The 24,519-nt window shown below is 42.1% G+C and overlaps 1 protein-coding gene and 1 pseudogene across 2 annotated transcripts; both read left to right on the top strand.

The window, feature by feature from the left end:
- The first annotated feature begins 16,583 nt into the window (after positions 1–16,583).
- LOC308164251 (toll-like receptor 5) lies at positions 16,584–18,645 on the top strand (annotated as a pseudogene). The gene has a single exon. The product of its transcript is annotated as a toll-like receptor 5 (transcript).
- A 237-nt stretch (positions 18,646–18,882) lies between these two features.
- Positions 18,883–21,519, top strand: LOC308164250 (toll-like receptor 5; the record flags this gene model as incomplete). Its single annotated transcript, XM_080538389.1, has 3 exons — positions 18,883–19,228; positions 19,329–19,555; positions 21,397–21,519. 3 exons carry the CDS (start codon positions 18,883–18,885, stop codon positions 21,517–21,519), a joined length of 696 nt encoding a protein of 231 aa, XP_080394515.1.
- Between the last annotated feature and the right edge of the window lie 3,000 nt (positions 21,520–24,519).

Raw genomic sequence — 24,519 nt, 5'->3', positions numbered from 1 at the left:
AGCTAGGAAAATGAAGAACGAAGAATGACATCGTATTATTTAAATGAAAAACTCTTTCTAGCTAGCTTGGTCTCTTACACAAAGTTTCTGGTGCTGCTCAAGGGAATACATTTTTCGAATGATGCTCAAAAATAACTGAAATAATTTACGTATCATTCTACAGTGTGAACATACTTCTAGCCTTTAACAAATACTCCATCTTCTGTCTTATTTAATCATGGTGACACTGACTCATCTCGAGCTGTCATTAGTAACTGTCATTTTTAAATTCCCTGAATTCCAATAACAAAATAAATTAGTTTACTATCAAAATAAAAGTACCCATGGTAGAGCTGTCAAAATATACATGGTATATGTGCTACGGTTAAGGTTAGGGTTAGGGGTAGGGTTAGGGGTAGGGTTAGGATTAGGGTTAGGGTTAGACATGCCAGCATGTACCAAATCGACATAGCACCTAACCCTAACCCTAGTTTTCCCACATGTACCGTATTCCCACATGTACCGTAACATATATATATATAAAACTTTGTGATTTTCTGACCAAAATTTGACTCTGACCAAAATTGTCAAATTCTCAAATGTTTTGTATGTTGATATTTAGACTTTGCTTCATGTGAAGTTGGTAAAGTCGGTATTCTTAAGTTGATGATTGTGGACTTGTGTCTCATTTTAGCTGGACCAGCCAACGTAACAATCACAGACCTGATGACCCCAGAGGAGCCATACAGCTTCCAGTGCGACGCTGACTGCCGTCCCTCCTGCAACTACACCTGGTGGAGTGGCTATTTTAGTTTTGGACCGGGGAAAGTGATTTCCGTAGATTCCGAAGATTTCCCCACCTCCAACAAGACCCTGACCTGCAAGGCTACCAACACTGTGTCAGGCCTCTATGCCTCGGCAACCAAGATCCTGACATGTAGGTTACTGACATGGAGACAGAGGCAGGCTTTTTTAATAATTTGATGTATATTTTCATTAATGCTACATGTATATTACAAAGTTCGCTCCCATGAGTCTATTAATATAATTGCATACTCTCTCCCTCGGTTGTGCTGCTTCCAGTGCAGCTCATATAAATGAGCTTTTATCCAATCAGATTTTCCTGTCAGATCCTGTGCTGTCTGGGTGAAAAATCTGCCATTGAGGCCTTGAGAATTTCTAGTGAACTCCCTTTGCTGCTGAAGCAAATGGGGTGGATGTTGTTGATTGTCATATCGTTGCCATGTTGGGCGTATTGTTTGACACGCTGTAGCCTTCTAGCTGGCCTAGCCGTCTACGGGCATGCATTAACATTTTCAGACGTCAAAAGTTAGGTTATTACGCTTTAAATGTCCTACGTAAGTGTTGCATGTTTGTTCAATCTCAATGACAGCAACTGTGGTCACCAAGACCATGTGGGAGGAAGGTAGAGTAGAATCTCCCATGATCTAAAGGGTTAACACAACACAAGTCTTTAGTTGGTGTTTATTGCCATTATGTATTCATAATGCTGTGGTATATATGGGCCTAATGCCTGTCCTAATGTCTTGTTTCTTGTGTTATTTTGTACTCACAGTCGATGGCACTACCGTAAATCCATGGCCATCAGCAGGATCCATGGCCAAACAGACTTCAGCACTGATTCTGTTTGCAGTCACACTTCCCATCGTATTTTCACCATGAACCAGAAGAGGGCAGCAGTGTACAGGGAGGTGAGTCCTGCGTCATGCTCTGTGGCAGTCATGATAACTTGAACACACCTCATTCAAAAAGTCAACACACATTATTTGGCTATTATTACCTCATTCAAGTCAACCAGTAGTTCTATGTGTGACTTATAGATAAGGAGCTAGCAGAGCCTCCCATATCATGATGTCATATCATGATGTCATGATGTTTGCACATACCCCTGGTCACTGTGGACACTCAATTTAGCCGTTGCACATATTTTTGCACATGCCATATTATTACACATATTAGCATTTTTGTATACCTAATTTTTCATATTAGTCTCTAATTATACATCTACATATATGGACTATACATATCGCCCGCATACCACAACTGTACATAGCTTATTGTTATCCACCTGTTGTATATAGCTACTATCTACTGTACATATAATATTATACTTATCATTTCATAACTGTACATATCCTATACTTATACTACTTGAACTGTAATATTGTGACCTTAGAATTATAAGGTTCTATCTCCGTTTAGGGTAGTTTAGAGATATTGAGCGTCAAAGTTTTTAAATTCCATTATGTTTTGTGAGATGGAACCTTTGTATTTTATTAATTACTAACAAAAAAAATTCAACATTTAAAAAATAACACCACACAGGCATTAATAAACACCTAATGGATCAGATTATGTAAAAAAACTCTAATTTTGACAAAAATTGAGAAAGAACCTTATAATTCTAACGTCACGATATGATACACTATCATGTCTTTGAACAATATCATTATTTGCGCTCCTGGTTAGATGCTAAATCAATTGAACCAATTCAGTAACATGCCCCTGTGATGTGTTTGACCTTTTCAGCACGAAGACTTGAGATGGAGATGAAGGATGCAGCTTTCTGTCTCTGTGAAGGGCACAGAGCGACAACAAAAACTATTTAGATATTAGATTCACCCTGACTAATTGGTGTTATATGGATTCATTCTTGACTCAATTAATATACCCCCAAAGAGGTGTCTGTCGTCAAATTGCAGAATAAAATAATAAATCATTAAAAAAAACGTTACTGTGTTTGAAACTGTTTCAGTGAATTGTAATTCCAATATTACTTCCTAAACCAATATCATATTGGATTCATAGTTAATACCAATTGTTCCCTTTCATGATCAAAAAGACAGTATTTTGAAGTGTTTGTATTTGAGTAATGTGTTCACATATCTTCTGAGGTATAGCAATCATATACTTCACAAAAGATGAGGGCCCACCCAGAATTTGTATGTATGTATGTATGTATGTATGTATGTATGTATGTATGTATGTATGTATGTATGTATGTATGTATGTATGTATGTATGTATGTATGTATGTATGTATGTATGTTGTGGGATGTGAAACATTTTCCTTTGTTGAATTTTGTCCCACTCAAAATATTTAATATATTTACCAGGAAAGATAAAAAAAAAAAAAAAAAAAAGGAAAGACACAGGTGGCCGTAGTTGAAGTAAAGTTTATTGCACACTTCACAGAATGCCACAAACAGTGAGCAGAGGAGCTAAGGAATACACCATACGACCGAACAAGAGGATTCCCAGCCCGTACCGTTCTAACATGGTTTGTTTCAGCCCTTTTATAGAGCCTAGATGGTGTCTATTCAGCTCTTTTCCCAATATGTGATCATGAAATGGTATTTAGGATGTCCTTGACACGTTCCTCACCATCCTGGCACCAGCATAAGGCATCTGAATGAAGACCTCCTCATTCAGCTTTCTCTAGGGAAAATGGACTCTACTCTACTCCCGGTCTTACCATTTGTTTACTTTATTGGGGATGCTTTAATCACTCATCATCTTTGGTACATGGATATGAGATGAGTTTTAAGTGAAAACATCAAATTGAACACCCGGTTAGTTTGTCAAATAAAGATCTTGTGTGAAGGGAAACATGTTAAAACACTACTTCTTAACTACTTTGTAAGTGTGCCAGAGCTGGGACGAGAGAGAGATGTTTTTCCTAATGGAGTGAGAGTTGAACCCAGATAAGGCTGCAGCTGCAAGGGCCCAAGCTGCAAGAGCCCCCTCTCCTCCCTGTCTATCAACCGCATGCCCAGCCCCTGTATGCAAACAACCCAGACTAGTGCCTCTTATGGAGACACGGAGAACTACATGTCCTCACGTCACATTTTACCGTAATACCCTATATGTTGGTTGAAGTGCAACATCTCAGCTTTCAGGGACAGTTGGATTTTTTTCGATAGCACAAACCGTTTAGAAATTACGGTAATTACAATGTCGGGTGCGGATGTGCGGTACATTCGGCGCAGAAGTGGTATCTATACCAGATAAATAATAACCATTTGCTTACGTAATTTTTCGTTTGTTTACATAGTCTGATACTACAGATGGTAAGCTTTCAAATGATGCGTCAGACATTGAAATCGGAAAAAAAATCAAGACGACACGAGTATTTGAATGTTTGTTTGTATCATGTTTTGCTCAAGAATGGTTTGATTGATTGATTGAAAACTTTATTAGAAGATTTGCAGAAGTAGGTACATGAAAGTACATATTACATACAAGGTCAACTAACAGGATAAAAACCCAAGAAAGCCACTGGCTTATTTCAATTGGGGTCCTTGATTCTCAATTCATCATTACATGTAAGACAGACAAAAAAAACTAGTACTATCTACAAGATAATACAGACAAATAACTATTACTATCTACAAGATAAACATACATCCATCATGGGAAGAACAATAAAACAAAACATAAGGTATGTACAGCGGGTAGGACAGGTGGGGACATACACCACCGGTGGGGGCGGGGGACAAAACACAAAGTATGTACAGTGGGTAGTTCGGGTCTTTTAATCTGATTTTTGATTTAGAGGGTCCAGTTACGGATTGCAGCCTCCTGTAAATGTTTTTTGAGAGTGGTTTTGAAGGTGGGCAGTGTTTTGCACTCCTTTAAGATTATAGGAAGGGCGTTCCACATTTTTACTGCATAGTTTGCAAACGAGTTTAACCCCTTGTTTGTGGTGCAACGCGGTTGAACGTGGTTCGTGGAGCTTCCTCTGGTGTTGTATGTGTGGACGTTGTTCACTTTTTGGAAGTATGTTGACAGGTACTTGGGTGTCTTTGTGGTGTAGCGTATCTTGAAGACCAGGCCCAGTGCAAGCTGCTGCACTCTGTCAACTACTCGTAGCCAATCAAGGCTCAAAAAATGAGCAGCGGTTAGATGTGTCCTAGGGTTGAGGCCTAGCAGAAGCCTAACCAGTTTATTTTGGGCTGTCTGGAGTCTTGTTTTATGGGCCTTTGTGGTTCTATAGTACCATGATGTTACGGCATAGTCGAAGTGACATTGAATGAGAGCTCCTGATAGGGTCCTCAGTGTGTTTTTACTGACAAGTGAGGATATCCTGTACAAGAATCTAGTTCTATGGTTCACTTTTTTGATTACTTTTGCTGCCATTTTATCTCCGGAAAGATTTGCCTCTAAGATGGAGCCCAGGTATGTAATATCCTCTTTTCTTGTGATATTAATGTTACCCACTTTTATTTTAAAATGTTCAGCCTTTCTGAGTTTAGATGGGGATCCGTATAGGATGGTTTCAGTTTTACCTAGGTGTATTGATAGTTTATTGTCAGCTAGCCAGATGCAGATTCTACTCAGTTCAGTGCTTAGCGCTTTTTCCACCTGCAATATGTCCCTGTCAGAGACCAGCAGAGCCGAGTCATCCGCGAACAGGAACAAATTGCAATCACATGCTGATGACATGTCATTCACATATATTAGGAACAGTAAAGGTCCCAATATGCTTCCTTGTGGAACGCCGCAGGTCACTGGGAGGGGGGGGGACAGTGTTCCGTTCACACTAACCACCTGTTCCCTCCCCTCTAAGTAGGATTGCATCCAGCTCACCGATGTTCTATCGAACCCAATTGCTTTCAGTTTATCTAACAATATGTGGTGATCTACTGTGTCGAAGGCCTTCTGGAGGTCCAGCATGACCATGCCGCAGTACTTGCCCGAGTCCACCTCATGGTTGATGTGGTCGTTCAAATAGAGAAGGCATGTGTCAGTGGAATGGGATGTTCTGAATCCTGATTGAAATTCATACATCAGATTTTTTTCGGTAAGGTACCTATCAACCTGTTCATAAACTATTTTTTCCATAAGTTTCGAGATGGAATTAAGAATAGAAACAGGTCGGTAGTTGCCTGGGTCTAATTTGCTTCCTTTTTTATACAGTGGGGTTACCCTTGCTATTTTAAAGTCAAGGGGGACGTGTCCCTGTTTGATGGAGAGGTTTATTATGTGGGTGATGATTGGGGTAATGGAGGCAGCTGAGTCTTTTAGAAATCTGGCTGGAATATTGTCATGGCCCGTGGCCTTTTCTGAGTGTAGAGCGCCCAGCTTTTTAAACACCTCATCGTTTGACACCATGGAGAGTTTAAAATCATCTTTGCGTACACCCAGTTTATTGTAGAACGCACGGATGTGCTCTACACCATAACGCCCTGAGTGGGGTGGTAGATTGTTAACTAATTTAGTGGCTATTGTTGTAAAGAAAGTGTTTAAGCACTTAGCCACATCCAGCTTGTCTGTAAGGAGAGAATCTCCAGATTTTATGCTGATGTTTGTAGACCTGGTTAACCTGGTGACTGCTAAAAACCCTGCTAGCGGCTAACGTTTCGTTCTAAAACGAAAGTATTGTAACGTCCCCACTTGGACAGTGGTTGAAATAATGACAGATAGCTTCTCTCATGTAATCTGTGCGTTTAATTGTAAACTATCTCATACACAACTTTCTTAGTTCACCGTATTCCACGAAGCTCGATAAAGTTCTAAGCCTCGATAAAGTTTTAAGCCTCGATAATGTTAGCTTGTGTTCGGTGCCATCAATGTGGCTCAAATAATTCGCTGCTTGGTTGAGCTCCTTCTGAGTCAGATATAACTAGCCTGGTCGCGACCAGGCTAAAACACAGGCTATAGTGAGACGCGCGTCAAAAAAGGCTCACAGGCGGAAACTACATCCCGAACGACAGTTCCTCCCTAGGAAATATTAGTTCCCACTTCACACGAGATAGATAGATTAGATAGTTTGACTGTGTGATAGATAGATAATTTGATATTTTGAAAGTGTGATCGATCGATAGTTTGATTGTGTGATAGATAACTTGATATTTTGAAAGTGTGATAGATAGATCGATATATCAATAAAGAAAAGAGTGTAAAAAAAAAAGTAATTGTCTCAACTTGCATTGCCGTCATCATAGCGGTCTGGCTGGCGTAGTGGTTAAGGCTGCGGACTCGAGTTCCAAAGGTTGCGAGTTCGAGACTTGACTAAGTCATTCATTTTTTTTTTTTTTTACATTTAACCGAAGATTTCATGCAAAGGTTTCAAACACCATTGTAATCGTGTCAGTTCTTGTAAATTAGCCTGCACCATAATTTTATAGCCTACAATACTTTTTTAGATGAGATTTTAGATTAGATTCAGACAACGAAATGCAGTAAAAAGTGCGTCTGAAGAGGGATTCGAACCACTGATATAAAATGACGAATAAATCCTATGGCAGCAGTCAATAACACTAGGCCATTGTGGCGATATGACGGTTTGTAGCCTGCTGCGGATATCACCACAGTAGTAATATTCATTTATTAAAATATGAACATATAACAATAACTGGGGCTAGTATGACCTACGCATTTAATCGGTCAGCAATTTCTTGCCAAACCATTTCCCTCGCCTTGTTAATTGCGGCAGTATTGCACTATTTTACATCTTATTTTTCCGTCTTCATAAAAATCAATAATTCGGAATGCTGCGCAAATGTAGTACCCCTGCAGAGTGGAGTATCTTCATTTCGACAGATCAACACTTCAGGGCTTTTTATGTCTGCGTGCACGCGCCCATATCGAAGATTTGTAAGCCTGTCTTCTGTGAACACTGATGACACAAGGCTGATCCTCATTCGAGGAATCACCTGAGGCTTGAATTCCAATCTCGAGTTGCCTGAGCGCCGCATTTATTTATATCGCAGCTAAACTGATCCACCTTTAGTGGAATGACCCCGAGCTCTCTCTCCCAACGGTCTCAATAACACACACAGCATCACAGGGGTGCATTGGCACACACAGTAACAGTGCGAACATGAACATGAACTCAAGCATTAATGAACATTAATGAACAGGGTTGTTCTATCTCATTTATTATGTTTGTGTTATGCTAATAAATGTAGATCCACACAGGTATACAAACTAGTGATGGCGAGATGAAGCCGACGCTTCGGAGCGTGTGTCGAGTAAACAGAGGCAGATTTTTGTGAAGCGCGTAACGAGGCGTGTGTTGATGACGTATGTGGTAAGAGCGAAGCTTCGCCTTCCCGCCGTACCACGTGACCGATTCGGGAAGTGGCTCGGATTTGGCTCCTCCTCCTCCTCCTCGTCATCACAACCCCCCATATCAGAAGCTTCGCAGCCTGTGACTCAAGGTAATGTATACTGGATACATTCTAATTGTCTTATTGTATATATTCACTGACACTGACAGCCTGTTTGTCTGTTTTAGGTAACAAACTGTAGCGTCGTTTAGACACCACAGTCCTGCAGGCGAGGACCCAAAATGTAACTGCAGACGCAACAGTGGAGGTCCATACCGACATGGCTGAACCAAACATCGAAAGGATGCAGAACCCCCTACAGTATTGGGAAGAACACAAACATGTGTATCCTAATTTGTATAAACTTGCCGTTAATTATCTATGTACCCCAGCTTCATCTGTGCCCTGTGAAAGGATATTTTCAAAAGCAGGTGAAATTGTCTAAAAAAAAAGAAACCGCCTGAAGCCCAGCACTGTGGAGAAATTGTTATTTTTAAATAAAAATGAATAAATGAATACAATGTTGTTGTTCCTAGTAACACAAGCACATTTATTCAATTCAAAGCTTCACAAACCAAAGCCACGGTGTCATTATCACTCTGCCTGCTAGACATTTATTGTCCACTTGATGGCGCAGTAGAGCAAATGAAGCAACACGAAGCTTCGGTCCATGTGTGACGCAATTTGATGGAAAGCCTCAACAGTTCAAGAAGCTTCATCTCGCCATCACTAATACAAACTGAGATCCGTTGCCAAGTGCCATTCATTCTGACAACACACACACAGTCGTAAAGCTCTAACAGAACGTGACGTCGTAAAGTGCAACAAAGTGCTGCAATGACATACTGTCGTACATAACAATATTGGTATTTGATCACCTTCTATATAAAATCACCTGCTCGGCTTTAATGACTTAACCGCTATTTAAGAAATTATGTTTGTTTTCGCGTGCACGCGTTTTATGCTGAGAAATCACACAATTCCAGCGTGTGTTTCAGTTACCAAAAACCTTGGTCTTTTCCACCGCCCACGATATATCCATAGAAGCACCCGTCGTCAGTTTGTGTACTGTCAGACCGGTCACAACATACCATCCATCTGCTCAGCTGAGCGCTCCGTCGCATCTGTGCCACGTCATCAGAACACTGTCGCGTCTGGAGTTTGTAGCAACGGAATCACCGCGAGAGCACTACAACCCAAGCAGCAGCATGAAAAACGTGGAGTGGATTTTCGTGTTCTCATTCCACTACAGAGACTCACCACCTTACCAACAGTCAAAATAGACCTTTTTAACACCCAATCACGTACTCTTAAAGCACCACTCATAAATGAACATATTCTGGACAAGGGCTTAGACCTGATGTGTCTTATGGCGCTTTTCCATTGACCAGACCGGTTCAGCTCAGCACGGCTCGCCTCGGCACGCTTTTGAAAAGTTCCATATAGGAATCGTTCTCCACTATACACAAGAGTCCAGGAACGACCTGGGACTGTAGGAGGAGTTACGTGTCATAAGATTCCCTCAGCGGGGGGAAATGCGATAAGAATTATGTCAAAATGCAGCACTATCGTGCACAGATCAGCCTTACAACATGTAACGTTAAGTGCCTGTTACTTGCCGCGTGTACTTAAGTGAGTGTACAGCCAAGACAAGCAACAATAACTCATGCTAAAGCTGTTGTACCTCCTGGTGAATTGTTCTTCACTGATAATGTAATGAACAACATTTATGAAAGAAAAAATGTCATCTTTATGTTTTTTGTGTTTTTGAATGTCTTTTGTGAATAATTGTAAAATAGCCTATACAATGGAATATGTATTTTTGATATTACTTTACAATACAAATACAATAAAATAATTAAAAAGACAGTCCGATCTCGGAAGCTAAACAGCGGTAGTAGGCCTACTTGGATGGGAGACAGCATTGGAATACCCGCTGCCATAAGCTTTTCACAGCTCCGACCAGTTGAGTGCACTATTCAGCAGTCGATCAGCAGTCATCATGACTAGTCGCATCTATCAGCGCTCGGGCGCAACGGCGAGGATTATACCACATTTTCTTCTGTTCCTTCTATGGATTACGGATTTGTACATCAAATCACCACAGAACTTGCATCTTATGGAGAAGGAGTCAAACTTTGTTGGAAAAGGTGAGACACATAGCGACTTTTATCTCCACGCCGCAAAGAAATGTTTGGGCTTCGGAGCAACAACCATCCACACGACGTTGACTGCGGACCGGACGAGAAGAAACAAACCCCCGACAGGTAGAATGGACAGAAGAACCGTGATATGGCTCTATCTACTGCTCTCGGGAGACATACAGCTGAATCCCGGACCAGTCTCAACCAGACAAGCTTTGCGTTTAGCCAGAGAACAAATATATCTTTCCCAGGCAAATGCTACGAGCAGAGACATTGACGCCATTGTCGACAAACCGGTTATTTTGCCGGCAACAGCAGACTTCCAGGATTCAGACGTGGCTAGCAAAACAATGGGTAGATATGCTAATAACATTACCCCCCCACCTATCTTCCACCAGCTAGCCAGGGAACACAGAGGCCTCCCCCACCCGGTGACGAACCCCCCCCCACCACCCGGTGACGAACACAGAGGCCTCCCCCACCCGGTGACGAACCCCCCCCTCCCCCCTCCCTCCCCCACCCGACGACGACCCCCCCCTTCTCCACCCGGAGACTCTACAACGAAACCGTTGAACAATGGGCGCCCCCCCCCCACCCCCCAATCCTCAACGTGACGATGACCAGAATGGTGATGACTATTTCCAAGTCAAGGACATACACTCTCTATTTGGACACAGCAGCAAGGGCCTGCATATTGTTCACCTTAATGTGAACAGTCTTGTGCCTAAACTGGACCAAATCAGAGAAATGTTCCATGACAGCAAGGTTCATATTTTGAGCTTCTCTGAGACCAAGTTTGATGAATCCATCAAAGACCCAGAGATTGAAATAGTTAACTACACAGTCATCAGAAACGACAGGAACAGGTATGGGGGTGGTGTCTGCATGTACATTCACAACGATATTATCTTTAACACCCGTGATGACCTGAAACATGACAAATTAGAATCTGTTTGGGTTGAAATTATCTTTAACAAAGCAAAAACGGTGCTGGTTGGTACTATCTACAGACCTCCCGATCAGAATGATTTCTATGATATTCTTGAGGGATGCATGGATGACGTTGACTGTGTGGAAAAGATTCTTATTGGAGATTTGAACACGGACATGCTCAGAAATGAAGCATCCATTTTCAAATCCTTCACTAGGTTTTCTGAATTACACGGTCTCCGTCAACAAATTACCAAACCCACTAGGGTGTGTATTTCTACTCAAACCACCATAGATCTCATTCTAACATCGGATGAGTCCAAAATCTCCAAGAGTGGGGTTATTGTATGTGGGCTAAGTGATCATTACATGATCTTTTGCACTCGTAAAAAACAGAAACCCAAGGCTGGCGGTCATAAAACTGTAACCACGAGATCCCTTAAATCCTATTCTAGTGAGGCTTTGAACCATAAACTGGAGAATCAAGACTGGTTAGATGAACTAAAATGCACACAGGTTGAAGAGGCATGGCTAGGTTTCAAAACCAAATTCCTAAATATTATTGACAGTATAGCCCCCATGAGAACCACCAGGGTTAAAACCCGATCGGAACCATGGATGAATTCGGACATTCTAAATGCTATGAAAGTCAGAGACCTAAAATGCTCTGAAGTTCAAAAATGCAAATCAAAATTAGTGAAACACTTAAACGAAGATCACAAAACCCACTTTGAGAAAATTAAAAAACAATGCAACAAACTATGCAATCAGGTAATTACCATGACCAAATCTGCTAAGAAAGAATACCTCGATAACAAAATCGAAGAAAACTTAAACAAACCACGTGACCTTTGGAAGCTACTTAATAGCCAACTAGGTTGCAGTCAAAAACTCAAAACCAGGTCTACAAACATCAGCATAAAATCTGGTGATTCTCTCCTTACAGACAAGCTGGATGTGGCTAAGTGCTTAAACACTTTCTTTACAACCATAGCCACTAAATTAGTTAACAATCTACCACCCCACTCAGGGCGTTATGGTGTAGAGCACATCCGTGCGTTCTACAATAAACTGGGTGTACGCAATGATGATTTTAAACTCTCCATGGTGTCAAACGATGAGGTGTTTAAAAAGCTAGGCGCTCTACACTCAGAAAAGGCCACGGGCCATGACAATATTCCAGCCAGATTTCTAAAAGACTCAGCTGCCTCCATTACCCCAATCATCACCCACATAATAAACCTCTCCATCAAACAGGGACACGTCCCCCTTGACTTTAAAATAGCAAGGGTAACCCCACTGTATAAAAAAGGAAGCAAATTAGACCCAGGCAACTACCGACCTGTTTCTATTCTTAATTCCATCTCGAAACTTATGGAAAAAATAGTTTATGAACAGGTCGATAGGTACCTTACCGAAAAAAAGCTGATGTATGAATTTCAATCAGGATTCAGAACATCCCATTCCACTGACACATGCCTCCTCTATTTGAACGACCACATCAACCATGAGGTGGACTCGGGCAAGTACTGCGGCATGGTCATGCTGGACCTCCAGAAGGCCTTCGACACAGTAGATCACCACATATTGTTAGATAAACTGAAAGCAATTGGGTTCGATAGAACATCGGTGAGCTGGATGCAATCCTACTTAGAGGGGAGGGAACAGGTGGTTAGTGTGAACGGAACACTGTCCCCCCCCCTCCCAGTGACCTGCGGCGTTCCACAAGGAAGCATATTGGGACCTTTACTGTTCCTAATATATGTGAATGACATGTCATCAGCATGTAATTGCAATTTGTTCCTGTTCGCGGATGACTCGGCTCTGCTGGTCTCTGACAGGGACATATTGCAGGTGGAAAAAGCGCTAAGCACTGAACTGAGTAGAATCTGCATCTGGCTAGCTGACAATAAACTTTCAATACACCTAGGTAAAACTGAAACCATCCTATACGGATCCCCATCTAAACTCAGAAAGGCTGAACATTTTAAAATAAAAGTGGGTAACATTAATATCACAAGAAAAGAGGATATTACATACCTGGGCTCCATCTTAGAGGCAAATCTTTCCGGAGATAAAATGGCAGCAAAAGTAATCAAAAAAGTGAACCATAAAACGAGATTCTTGTACAGGATATCCTCACTTGTCAGTAAAAACACACTGAGGACCCTATCAGGAGCTCTCATTCAATGTCACTTCGACTATGCCGTAACATCATGGTACTATAGAACCACAAAGGCCCATAAAACAAGACTCCAGACAGCCCAAAATAAACTGGTTAGGCTTCTGCTAGGCCTCAACCCTAGGACACATCTAACCGCTGCTCATTTTTTGAGCCTTGATTGGCTACGAGTAGTTGACAGAGTGCAGCAGCTTGCACTGGGCCTAGTCTTCAAGATACGCTACACCACAAAGACACCCAAGTACCTGTCAACATACTTCCAAAAAGTGAACAACGTCCACACTTACAACACCAGAGGAAGCTCCACGAACCACGTTCAACCGCGTTGCACCACAAACAAGGGTTTAAACTCGTTTACAAACTATGCAGTAAAGATGTGGAACGCCCTTCCTATAATCTTAAAGGAGTGTAAAACACTGCCCACCTTCAAAACCACTCTCAAAAAACATTTACAGGAGGCTGCAATCCGTAACTGGACCCTCTAAAACAAAAATCAGATTAAAAGACCTGAACTACCCACTGTACATACTTTGTGTTTTGTCCCCCGCCCCCACCTGTGGTGTATGTCCCCACCTGTCCTACCCGCTGTACATACCTTATGTTTTGTTGTATTGTTCTTCCCATGATGGATGTATGTTTATCTTGTAGATAGTAATAGTTATTTGTCTGTATTATCTTGTAGATAGTACTAGTTTTTCTGTCTGTCTTACATGTAACGATGAATTGAGAATCAAGGACCCCAATTGAAATAAGCCAGTGGCTTTCTTGGGTTTTTATCCTGTTAGTTGACCTTGTATGTAATATGTACATTCATGTACCTACTTCTGCAAATCTTCTAATAAAGTTTTCAATCAATCAATCAATCAATCCATTTTTTATCAAATGGAACCACAGACATCGAACTTTCGCTCTAAAAAGCTCTATTAACACTTCCGGTTTCGCTTATCGCCGTTTTCGCGGCTTCAAAATAAAAGTTAAAATATGAATGGAAAGTGACGGAGTTTTGCTGAAATAAGCGCTAATTACGCAACAGGAGGTATATACCATTTTGAAAAAGTAATTTTGAGCTGATCGATGATATTATTATTATTATTATTATTATTATTATTATTATGTTTGTATAAACTGGACCGTACAGAACCATTTTGCAAAGATTTCAATACATCTCTGGTACCACTCTACTCTGGAACACTTCCAGAATGCGTATCAGGTGAGTTTGAATCTAGAGCGATGTCATTGCAAAGGCTGGCTATTTACTGCGGCCATACACCACAGAGTACCCAGAGTACCCAATCTAGACACTTCCTAAGACACATAATGGACTGTACATACCTAACCCTAACCCAACCCTAACCATGACCCTAATCTTCAATAGAGTGGGGATTGGCCTTCATCAGGAGCTTGTCCTTGCTCCATTTCGCTGATCATAGTGGGGGGTACGAGCCTTTTGAATGAGGTAATGTCACAAATCATTAAGCTGTAGATTCATAGAGCTTTCACTTAGGTAGGATCACCCTTCTCCCTGGACAGGGAAGGGTCTCTTGCCAGGGAAAGGGTCTCTTGCAGGACAGGAGGCCTAGGTCTTCAGTATAACTCACCTGTCTGTACTTTCATGTACCTACTTCTGCAAATCTTCTAATAAAGTTTTCAATCAATCAATCAATCTGTCTTAAACCGTGATAAGTTGACCACCTGAGCAAGCTTTGCAACCGAGGCCTCTCGGACATGTGAGGAACAGTGTGTCAATTATATTCTACTGCTCGTCTCCCTTGATAGGATTGGAATGTGGTCCGACTATAGGGAGCGTGCATCAATCTGTTCCTCACATGAGATAGCAAGGCATCAATCTGTTCCTCAAATGAGATAGCAATACAACTATCCTTTGTTATAATAATACAATTAATAATGTCACCTACATAGTCAAGGCTAGTGATAGAATATCATGTTCCTCACCCCACCCTGGCCCTCAATTGTAAAGCTCTTGCTCTTGTGTAAGTGTCTGACTGAACACTGCTCTGGGCTTCTGCCTGTGTGATCATCCTAACCCTATGTTGTGTGTTGATTGTGGAAGCCAGTACTTTGCAAACTACTTTATTAAAACTTACTCAGGAACAAGCATTGTGTTCATGCATTTATGGTAAAGTCTCACCAAGGACCAGAAGGATAAATCATATTCCAAATTTCCATTACAGCGACTCTAGGCAATCTTCTCCTAACATAACCCCAACCCATTGGTATTGTAGCCTGCATTCCTTCACTACAGTGTGCTCTGGTGGTCTGAACAAAGAGAAACGGTTACTTTGGGAAATTGCGACATCATTTTGCAATCCCAAAAACATTGACTGTTCTTTTGACAGAAGAGAACAACTACTGAACGGAGAGATAACAACTAAGGTAAGAGTCATTTGTAAATAAATACATATTCTCTTGAATAGCATTTTTTTAATAAGTGTGTTGGTCTGTTCAGGGAAGAGTTTAACCAAGCTGTTTTTGGACCTCTCCACATTCCACAGACTCACCAACGCTGAAGAGTATTCTGGTTACAGACCCCACCCTAGGTAAGTCTCAACCTTCACATGTTTACCTAACTATTATATTGGCTCAAGCTTGTTACCTGCGTTACCTGTCTGTGTTAAAGAGGACACAGCGTTGATACAACTGTTTCAGCCTAGTTGCTGAGAAAATGGCTGTTATTTTGGGAGTGTCATTTTCTTTTGTATATTAATTATCTCTTGGGAGACTGTCGTGACCAATGTGATTGATAGCATTTCCCACACCTTTGTGCAGTCTAAACAGAGATAACTGTTTTTTTTTTCTTGATCAGATTATGACAATAGGACCATAACAGAGTTCTTAACATACTGTGAAATACTCAATCACTATTCTAGTCTATAAGAATCATATAAATTGGGCACCTGTTGCATTGACCAAATGTAGGTCTAACTGACAGTAGTCAGTAGTAGGCCTAAATAGGCTACTACAAATGAATACATGAATTAATATTGTGGTTCTGTATAGCTCACTCTTGAATAAGGCTGCATTCAGCACACACAAATAAAGGTTTCATAGAACCAGTGGACTATGGACTATACAGGGCAAACACACATGAGGGTCTGGGAAATTCCCAAGACAAAAGTCCAATAGTTAAGCCTATATGTCAAGTCAAGTCATGGCAATGTTCATTATCCCATATGAGAAAGGGAATCTAATTCACAATTTTCATCCTATAATCTTTAGACAATTTGTTGTAATTCTCTTTTCATTAGGAGGAAAGATGAGGAACCTTTTCATCCTGTATGTCCTTGGAGTAGTCTACCTACATGTGGCGCTGTGCACTCCAAGATGCCTGATATACGGCCACATAGCAGACTGCAGCCATAGGTCTCTCTCCCAGGTCCCAGCACTGCCTCAGTACATTACCCATATCTATATAAGTTTCAACTACATCCGTGAGCTCAATGAGGACTCTTTCCTGGCCCTGGAGGGGCTGCAGGAGTTGGATCTGGGGTGGCAGCACGTCTCTGGGCTTGTCATAAGGAATAACACCTTTCACAATCTGGGAAACTTGACTGTGCTTTACTTGGGTAATAACAAAGGTTTACAGATTGAGCCTGATGCATTTGTGGGATTGTCCAACCTGAGGACACTCTCTCTGTTTACATGTGACCTGAGGGAGTCTGTACTGGAAGGTAACTATATTCAGCCCCTGTTGTCCTTGGAGACGCTTGATCTATACGGTAACATGGTTAAAAGAATCCGACCGGCATTGTTCTTTCAGAACATGACCGGGTTCCAGGAGTTAAACATTTCTTTAAACAGGATAGATAGTGTATGCGAGGCAGATTTGGTTGGATTTCAGGGCAAACACTTTCAGCTGCTCAATATGGATTCCACCCTCAGCCGCATGACTGATATGACTGAAAATATGTGGAAAATATGTGGAAACCCCTTCAGGAACATGTCCTTGGGGACTCTGGTCTTGTCCCAAAATGGACTCACTGTGGACAAGGCCAGACTGTTTTTCAAAGCAATCGAAGGGACCAAAATTGATAATCTTATTCTGGGATCCAACACCATCATTTTCATTCAGCAACATGAAAGATCCTGACAAGCAGACATTTGAGGGTCTGAAGAATAGTGCTGTCAAGACTTTAGATCTGTCTAAATGCTTTATATTTGCTTTACAAAATGCTGTATTCAGTCTGCTGAGAGAGGCAAAAGAAATTACATTGGCCTATAACTCTATTAACGAGATTGATCGAAATGCATTTCTTGGTTTAGAACATTTACAAAAGCTAAACCTGTCATACAATCTCATAGGAGAGATTCGGAGAGATTCATTTCTCAATCTACCTAATATTTTAGTGCTAGATTTGTCCTACAACCATATTGGTGCTTTGGGATATCAAGCATTCACTGGAGTTTCCAGTCTGCTAGCCCTTGATCTTACAGGGAACTCTATTCGCAAACTAGGTACAATTGCACCACTACCAAACCTGCAAGTAATTCATTTGGATGATAATAAGTTAACATCACTTTCTGGCCTTACAGGCTTTGCTAGCAACAGTATTATAATCAATGTTCAAACCAACAGGCTACGTAATTTTGAGGACTTATACACCATCTTAACGAAATTCCATAAACTTGAACTTGTCTGGTTTGGTGAAAATCTCATAACGATGTGCACCCTGAACCGTAACATTTCCATCCCGCCACAGAATAGTTTGAAACTGCTGGATCTCAGCGGCAGCTACTTGCAGCTGATATGGGCTCAGGGAACATGCTTGGACGTGTTTGACAATCTCAACCAGCTCATTATTCTGAGTTTACGCTCCAACTCCCTTCAGTCTCTCCCGGAGGGTATCTTCAATGGTCTCACCTCTCTGGTGGACATGGATATCTCCTTCAACTCTTTGACATACCTCCAACCAAACATCTTCCCAGAGAGTCTCACCACAGTGGATCTCTCCTACAACTTCCTGGCGACCCCTGACCCCAGGACGTTCAGTTTCCTCAGAACTGTCGGCCTGAGGAACAACCTGTTCCACTGCGACTGCGACCTGCTGCCCTTCTTGACGTGGCTGAACGGCACCAACGTGACGTTCTCGAGCGACGTTGACGAGTTCCAGTGCGAGTTCCCCTCAGAGCTCCACGGTGTCCGCCTGTCTAATTACAGCACGGCGTTGTGTGAGAAGGATGACGAGGGACTCATGCAGGAGCTTCGTTTCTCCATCTTCATCACCTGCTCCACTATCCTCATCCTTGTCACCATCTGCACCATCGTTTTCGTCCGGCTCCGTGGACACCTCTTCATCGCTGTGACGATCCACACTTGAGCCAATAGTGGGCGCTATAAATCTGTTGTCCTGTTGACCTTCTCTTTTGGTTCCAGATGGGCACAGGTGGGGGTGATCATCCTAATTGTCCCAGGAACTTTAAGAGGGGGTCAAATTGATGGACTCGCTCTCTTCCTTGTCGACCAGCAGCCGTTTTTGGTTGTCGTTACTATTGTCTTTATCATTATTTCTATTTAAACCTTATATTCTTTAATAAATCTCCTATTATTGTTATCCATGTGTCGTCTCCCTTTTTGTCACCTTGTCAAGAGCCAGGCAAGCGTAACAATCGCCTACAAGAAAGTGAAGGCCAGGGTCCTGGAGGGCCCTAAAAGAGAGCCGCCTAATGGTGGCAATGTGAAGTATGACGCCTACTTGTGCTTCAGCAACAATGACTACAGGTGGGTGGAAGCTGCGTTGCTGAAGAGGCTGGACTCTCAGCTGGCTGAGCACAACATCCTCCGCTGCTGCTTTGAGGCCAGAGACTTCCTGCCTGGCGAGGATCACCTGGCCAACATCAGAGATGCTGTCTGGGGAAGCAGGAAGACGGTGTGTGTCGTGTCTAAAGAGTTCCTAAAGGACGGTTGGTAATATAGTACATCATAATAAATTATATACAATACAAAAAATCTCATGATGATGATGATTGATGAGTTATTGTATAATATTATTACTACCTCCAGGTTGGTGCCTAGAAGCCTTTTCTCTGGCCCAGAGCAGGATGCTGGAGGAGCTCAGAGACCTTCTGATCCTGGTAGTAGTAGGGAAGATGCCTCCATATAAACTGATGAAGTACGAGCCAATCAGAAGCTTCATACAAAAGAAGGAGTACCTGCAGTGGCCGGATGACTCACAGGACCTGGAGTGGTTCTACGACAAGCTCACCTGGAAGATCCTGAAGGACAAGCCGGTCAAGAAGAAGAACGATCCTAACCCCAACCCCAACCCCAACCCTAACCCCAACCCCAACCCCAACCCTAAACCCAACCCTAACCCTAACCCTGGTCCGGATATCAAACTGGAAATAATTTAGACAGTTAGAGCCTGAATAATTAAAACAGTTAGAGCCTGATGTTCATATTTTACTGTTTTCTGAAGTGAAACATTTTAACTTTATTATTTTTGGAGAAGATACCTTTATCTATTGTATACAAACACACTGTATTATGTTGATACTATGACCACATTCTGAATTCACACAAAACCAAATGAAGAGTGGAGGACTCTACTTTTGTTGCGGCCTGTAGGCAGTGACCTCCTACCTCTTCACCCCCCATCACCCCCTCTGTACAGTTCCTCTATTGTTAATCATTGAAAAAGAAGGGAAGTGGTCTTTCCTTCCTCTAGCATTGTAACTGCCAATGGCACTTGGTCCTAGCATGTAAGTCCTATCGTATAAAAGCATCTGCTAAATGTAAAAAATGTAAACCCTAACCCTAAAAATGTAGTTGGCCTAGGCTGTTTTATTGTGTCATTGCTTTTCTTCACCACTAGAGGACAGTGTGTTAACAGTGTAGGCGTGTGTTGTATAGTTTTTTTCGATGGATTGCATACACACTAAAATCTAAAGTATTACACAATTATCAAAACCTTACACTCAAGGAGCAAAACATCAGCCCAGATTTGCACCACTATAAGCACAATGTCAGCCTCACACTTTTTGCAAAACAATACACACAGTGATTTGCAAAACACTAAACACACTTGTACGTTAGCCACAGAAGTATATCATGATGTTACTTCCTTGCAATTCCAAAGCACTGACTGTCAAATCACCACACCTATGAGCCAATTGGTTAAATACAGCCATCAGGTGCACAAACACATGATTGCTTAATTGTAGACACACCAATCAGGTTTAAGCACTATAAAAATGCAACAGGTGAGTTCACCTGTCTTCAACCAAAATGGAAGGAGTCAGAAGAAGAAGAGTGAGGGTGAGAGGGGGAATCCACGGTGGAGGAGGAGGAGGTAGAAGCCGATGTGGAGGTAGAGGAAGAGGAAGACCTGAAGCAGGAGAACGTGCTCATAGAAGAAACACTAGTTGACCATGTCGTGAACCACGGATTGACGCTGAGGGACATTAAGGACATTTCGACGAGAAAACAGGTTCTCTTAGAGAATAAAGACAGCTGTAGTTCGGATCACAAATATTTTCCTTGAACAATTTAGACGAGGGCTTCGTAGAAAGAGAAACCAGTCAGAAACCAGTGAGAACCAGCTCAGTGGCCCTGCGGTTAGAGTGTCCGCCCTGAGATTAGGGTCGTGAGTTCGATCCCCAACCGAGTCATACCAAAGACTATAAAAATGGTACCTGATTCTCAAGGCTACTTACTTACTTCATAGACAGACTGTATTTTTACTGTTTAATCAAAATAAAATCTGTGACACCAACAAAATACCATTGTCTGAGTACAAAAAGGAAACAGAACAAACCGTATAATGTCATAACTATACATGATAGACATTTAGGCACTTGGTCAGTCATATCCCAAACAGAGACACTGGTACACTGGACACGATAACTTGACGGATTGACACTATGGTTTATAATGTCCTTTATATAAGTCTCTTAAATGTTCTCTTTATAGTCAACATAAGCTTTCATAAGCTTTCAGAGGAGGGTTTTGAATCTATGGTGAAAGCAGGCACATTGGCTCCAGGCAGCAGCACGGGCATTGGAAAAAGAAGGTTGTGAAGGCTCAGCTGATGCACATGATCAGCATCATGAAGGTGCCCAGCTGGGTCTAGGCGGAGGGCATCATCATCGCCCCCACCACGAAATTGGTCAGCGCTGCCATGGCGATGGTGGAGCCGACCCTGCTGAGGAAGAAGACCACCTTCCGCTCACGGTCAGGCTCTGTGGCGAGGTGATAGGCCACGCCATAGTGTACCACATAGTCAACAGACTACTGAGATGGTGACTCCAGGACGTTGAGCTCCCAGCCAAACAGCACCAAGGAGTCCATTGTGATGAAGATGGTCCCGGCGATGGAGATGGTTCAGGCCGGCCGGCGCATGCCTCAGATCCTTCTGGATCCAACGGTCCACCTCGACGCGGGAAGGGGGGTGCTGAGGGTGCTGCAGCACCCCCTAGCGGCAGGCAGAAGGAGCTCCTCCTGCCTGAATTAAAAAAATAAAAATATTATTCAAACAATAATTTAAAACAATATAATAACTATTGTTGCTTTTGGGAATAAAAATAAATGTGTTTTTTGTAATAAATGTAAAAATGTGTTTGTTAGTTTTAATGTTAGTGATCACATGGTCATATCTTGCTAGGGAATCTCTGAGTTCTTTAGCAAAAATGCTAAATCAGCCAGAACAATTGAAGTGGAGTTGGAAGAAGATGCTGAGCTTAACAACACTCCCATTAATGCTCTACTGTCGGACGTTGTTGAGAAAGAGCAACAGACGGCCAGAAACGTATTAGAACTAATATTCAGATCCATCCGATTCTTCGGCAGCGAAGGGCTTCCGTTAAGAGGCAATAACAATCGACATGGAGTGCTGTCTGTAATAATGGTCAACATCATGTTTGTGGACATTGTGGGACACTGTGAGCTGAGTGGAAATTACTGTAAATTCCAACACATTGTTGGTAAAATATTTAACGTTACGTCTTTGTAGTGTGCGGGTGCGTGCGTGCTTTTTTTGATTGATTGATTGAAAACTTTATTAGAAGATTTGCAGAAGTAGGTACATGAAAGTACATATTACATACAAGGTCAACTAACAGGATAAAAACCCAAGAAAGCCACTGGCTTATTTCAATTGGGGTCCTTGATTCTCAATTCATCGTTACATGTAAGACAGACAAAAAAAAATAGTACTATCTACAAGATAATACAGACAAATAACTAGTACTATCTACAAGATAAACATACATCCATCATGGGAAGAACAATACAACAAAACATAAGGTATGTACAGCGGGTAGGACAGGTGGGGACATACACCACAGGTGGGGGCGGGGGACAAAACACAAAGTATGTACAGTGGGTAGTTCGGGTCTTTTAATTTGATTTTTGATTTAGAGGGTCCAGTTACGGATTGCAGCCTCCTGTAAATGTTTTTTGAGAGTGGTTTTGAAGGTGGGCAGCGTTTTGCACTCCTTTAAGATTATAGGAATGGAGGATTATAGGGCTGGCCTGCTTCTTTGGCGCTTTTCCATTTGTCGGCCCGGGTCGCCTCGGCTCGGTTCGGGTCGCTTCTTTAGCTGCACACCGTTGATTGGTCAATGGAAATCGTCATCCCATGTTCATAGATTTCTTCGCTAACCGCCATCTTTAAATACCACATTCGCTCTTGGAAAATGTCACTACAGTTTCTGTAATAGCTTATTAATAAAGATTCGAAAAATTATGCTGACCATCGTATTATCTTAGTTTAATGTCATTTCAATGCATCATAGAACTTTTATTTACAACAAGCATAACACAAAAATCGCTATTATGCACCGTCTTTGCCCGTGAATAACACCGGCTGTGGAGGTGGTACAAACACAATACTCCTTTGCTAACTTCACCATCGGTATACGGTCATTTTGAGCCCTTAACCACCGCGCTGACACCCCGAGAAGTTATGTTTTAACCGTAAACTCAATGAACCGGGAGTTCACCCGCTGCTGCCTGCAGCACCGCGCCTGCTGGTTGAAACTCCCGTTGACAGCGGGGGCAGAGAAACGTTTTACCAGGGAATTCGCTCCGCACTGTGTCGACGGTGATAGGAGTGTAGGATCGACACCATTCAAATGGTTTTGGATTCCCTGTCCTCTCCCCTATCCGGACACGTTTGAATTGTTATCCTAACCCACGGTAAATCATAGTTATTAACCCGCAAAGGGCACCGTGTTTGTCCGTGAATAACACGGCACACAATGATACTACAGTTCATAAAGCAGACAAGTGAAGGCAGTGGTTTTAAGGGTTCAAAAAACATGACTTTATTATGTGTACATAGCTTCCTCTCTCTCTTTCTCTTTCTCTCCCAAAAAACACGGTTAATAATATACCACATGCCGAGGAAAAAGTATACGATAGCTTCAAGTTCCTCCATGTCGCTGTTGTTGTGGCTGTGTTGTGTCTCGTGAAAATATACGTCACCACCATGGCGCGCTTTTATGACGCGTAACTCCGCCTACTATCTCCTACTCCTCCTACTCGTTCCTGGTCTGTTGTGTATAGTGGAAAACCAGAACTGTTCAAAAGCGGGCCGAAGCGTGCCGAAGCGACCCGACCCGAAGCGACCCGGGCCGATAATGGAAAAACGCCATAACTTGCAGGACCATACACAAACATTAAAGCCACCTCGATCAAAACCAAGACTCACAGGCACACATTAGCATCAATAACATAGGCCTACTAAACACACAAAGTAGATACTGTATGTGTAAATGCTTAGACAAAGATACATGTGAATCATGTCGTTTACGCCTAACCCTTAATTTTACATAATATTTACATTAAATATGTGTATGTACAGAGTATATATAATACATTATACAATATCATTAATTTGTGGATGTACTGTATATTCTGAAATTCAGTAGCTCTTATCCAAATGTATTGAACAAAGAACAATGCTGTATTCAAGTAATTGCTAATGTTAATACAGACCTACCTACCTGTACTAACACAAGTATGATAATATAACTCTGGTAATAGATGTTCTGTTTAAAAGTAGGGCCTACACAAATTTGTTTGGGGGGGGAACAGCATGCTGACATCTCATGCCCCTCCATAGTCATCTGATGTGGGGCTTCGCGCTTCTTGGAAGAGGGAAAATAAAAAGTTGCCACTGCCTCAATCACATGTTTGTTTATTTTCCCATGCTGTCACTGGGGTGTTGGGGGGGGCGGGGGGGGGGGGCAGG

This window comes from Nansenia antarctica (assembly GCF_963989245.1).
Source record: "Nansenia antarctica genome assembly, chromosome: 8".
NCBI classification, from domain to species: Eukaryota; Metazoa; Chordata; class Actinopteri; order Argentiniformes; family Microstomatidae; genus Nansenia; species Nansenia antarctica.
The sequence above is the reverse complement of the archived record's forward strand: the minus strand, read 5'-3'. Positions and strand labels throughout refer to the sequence as shown.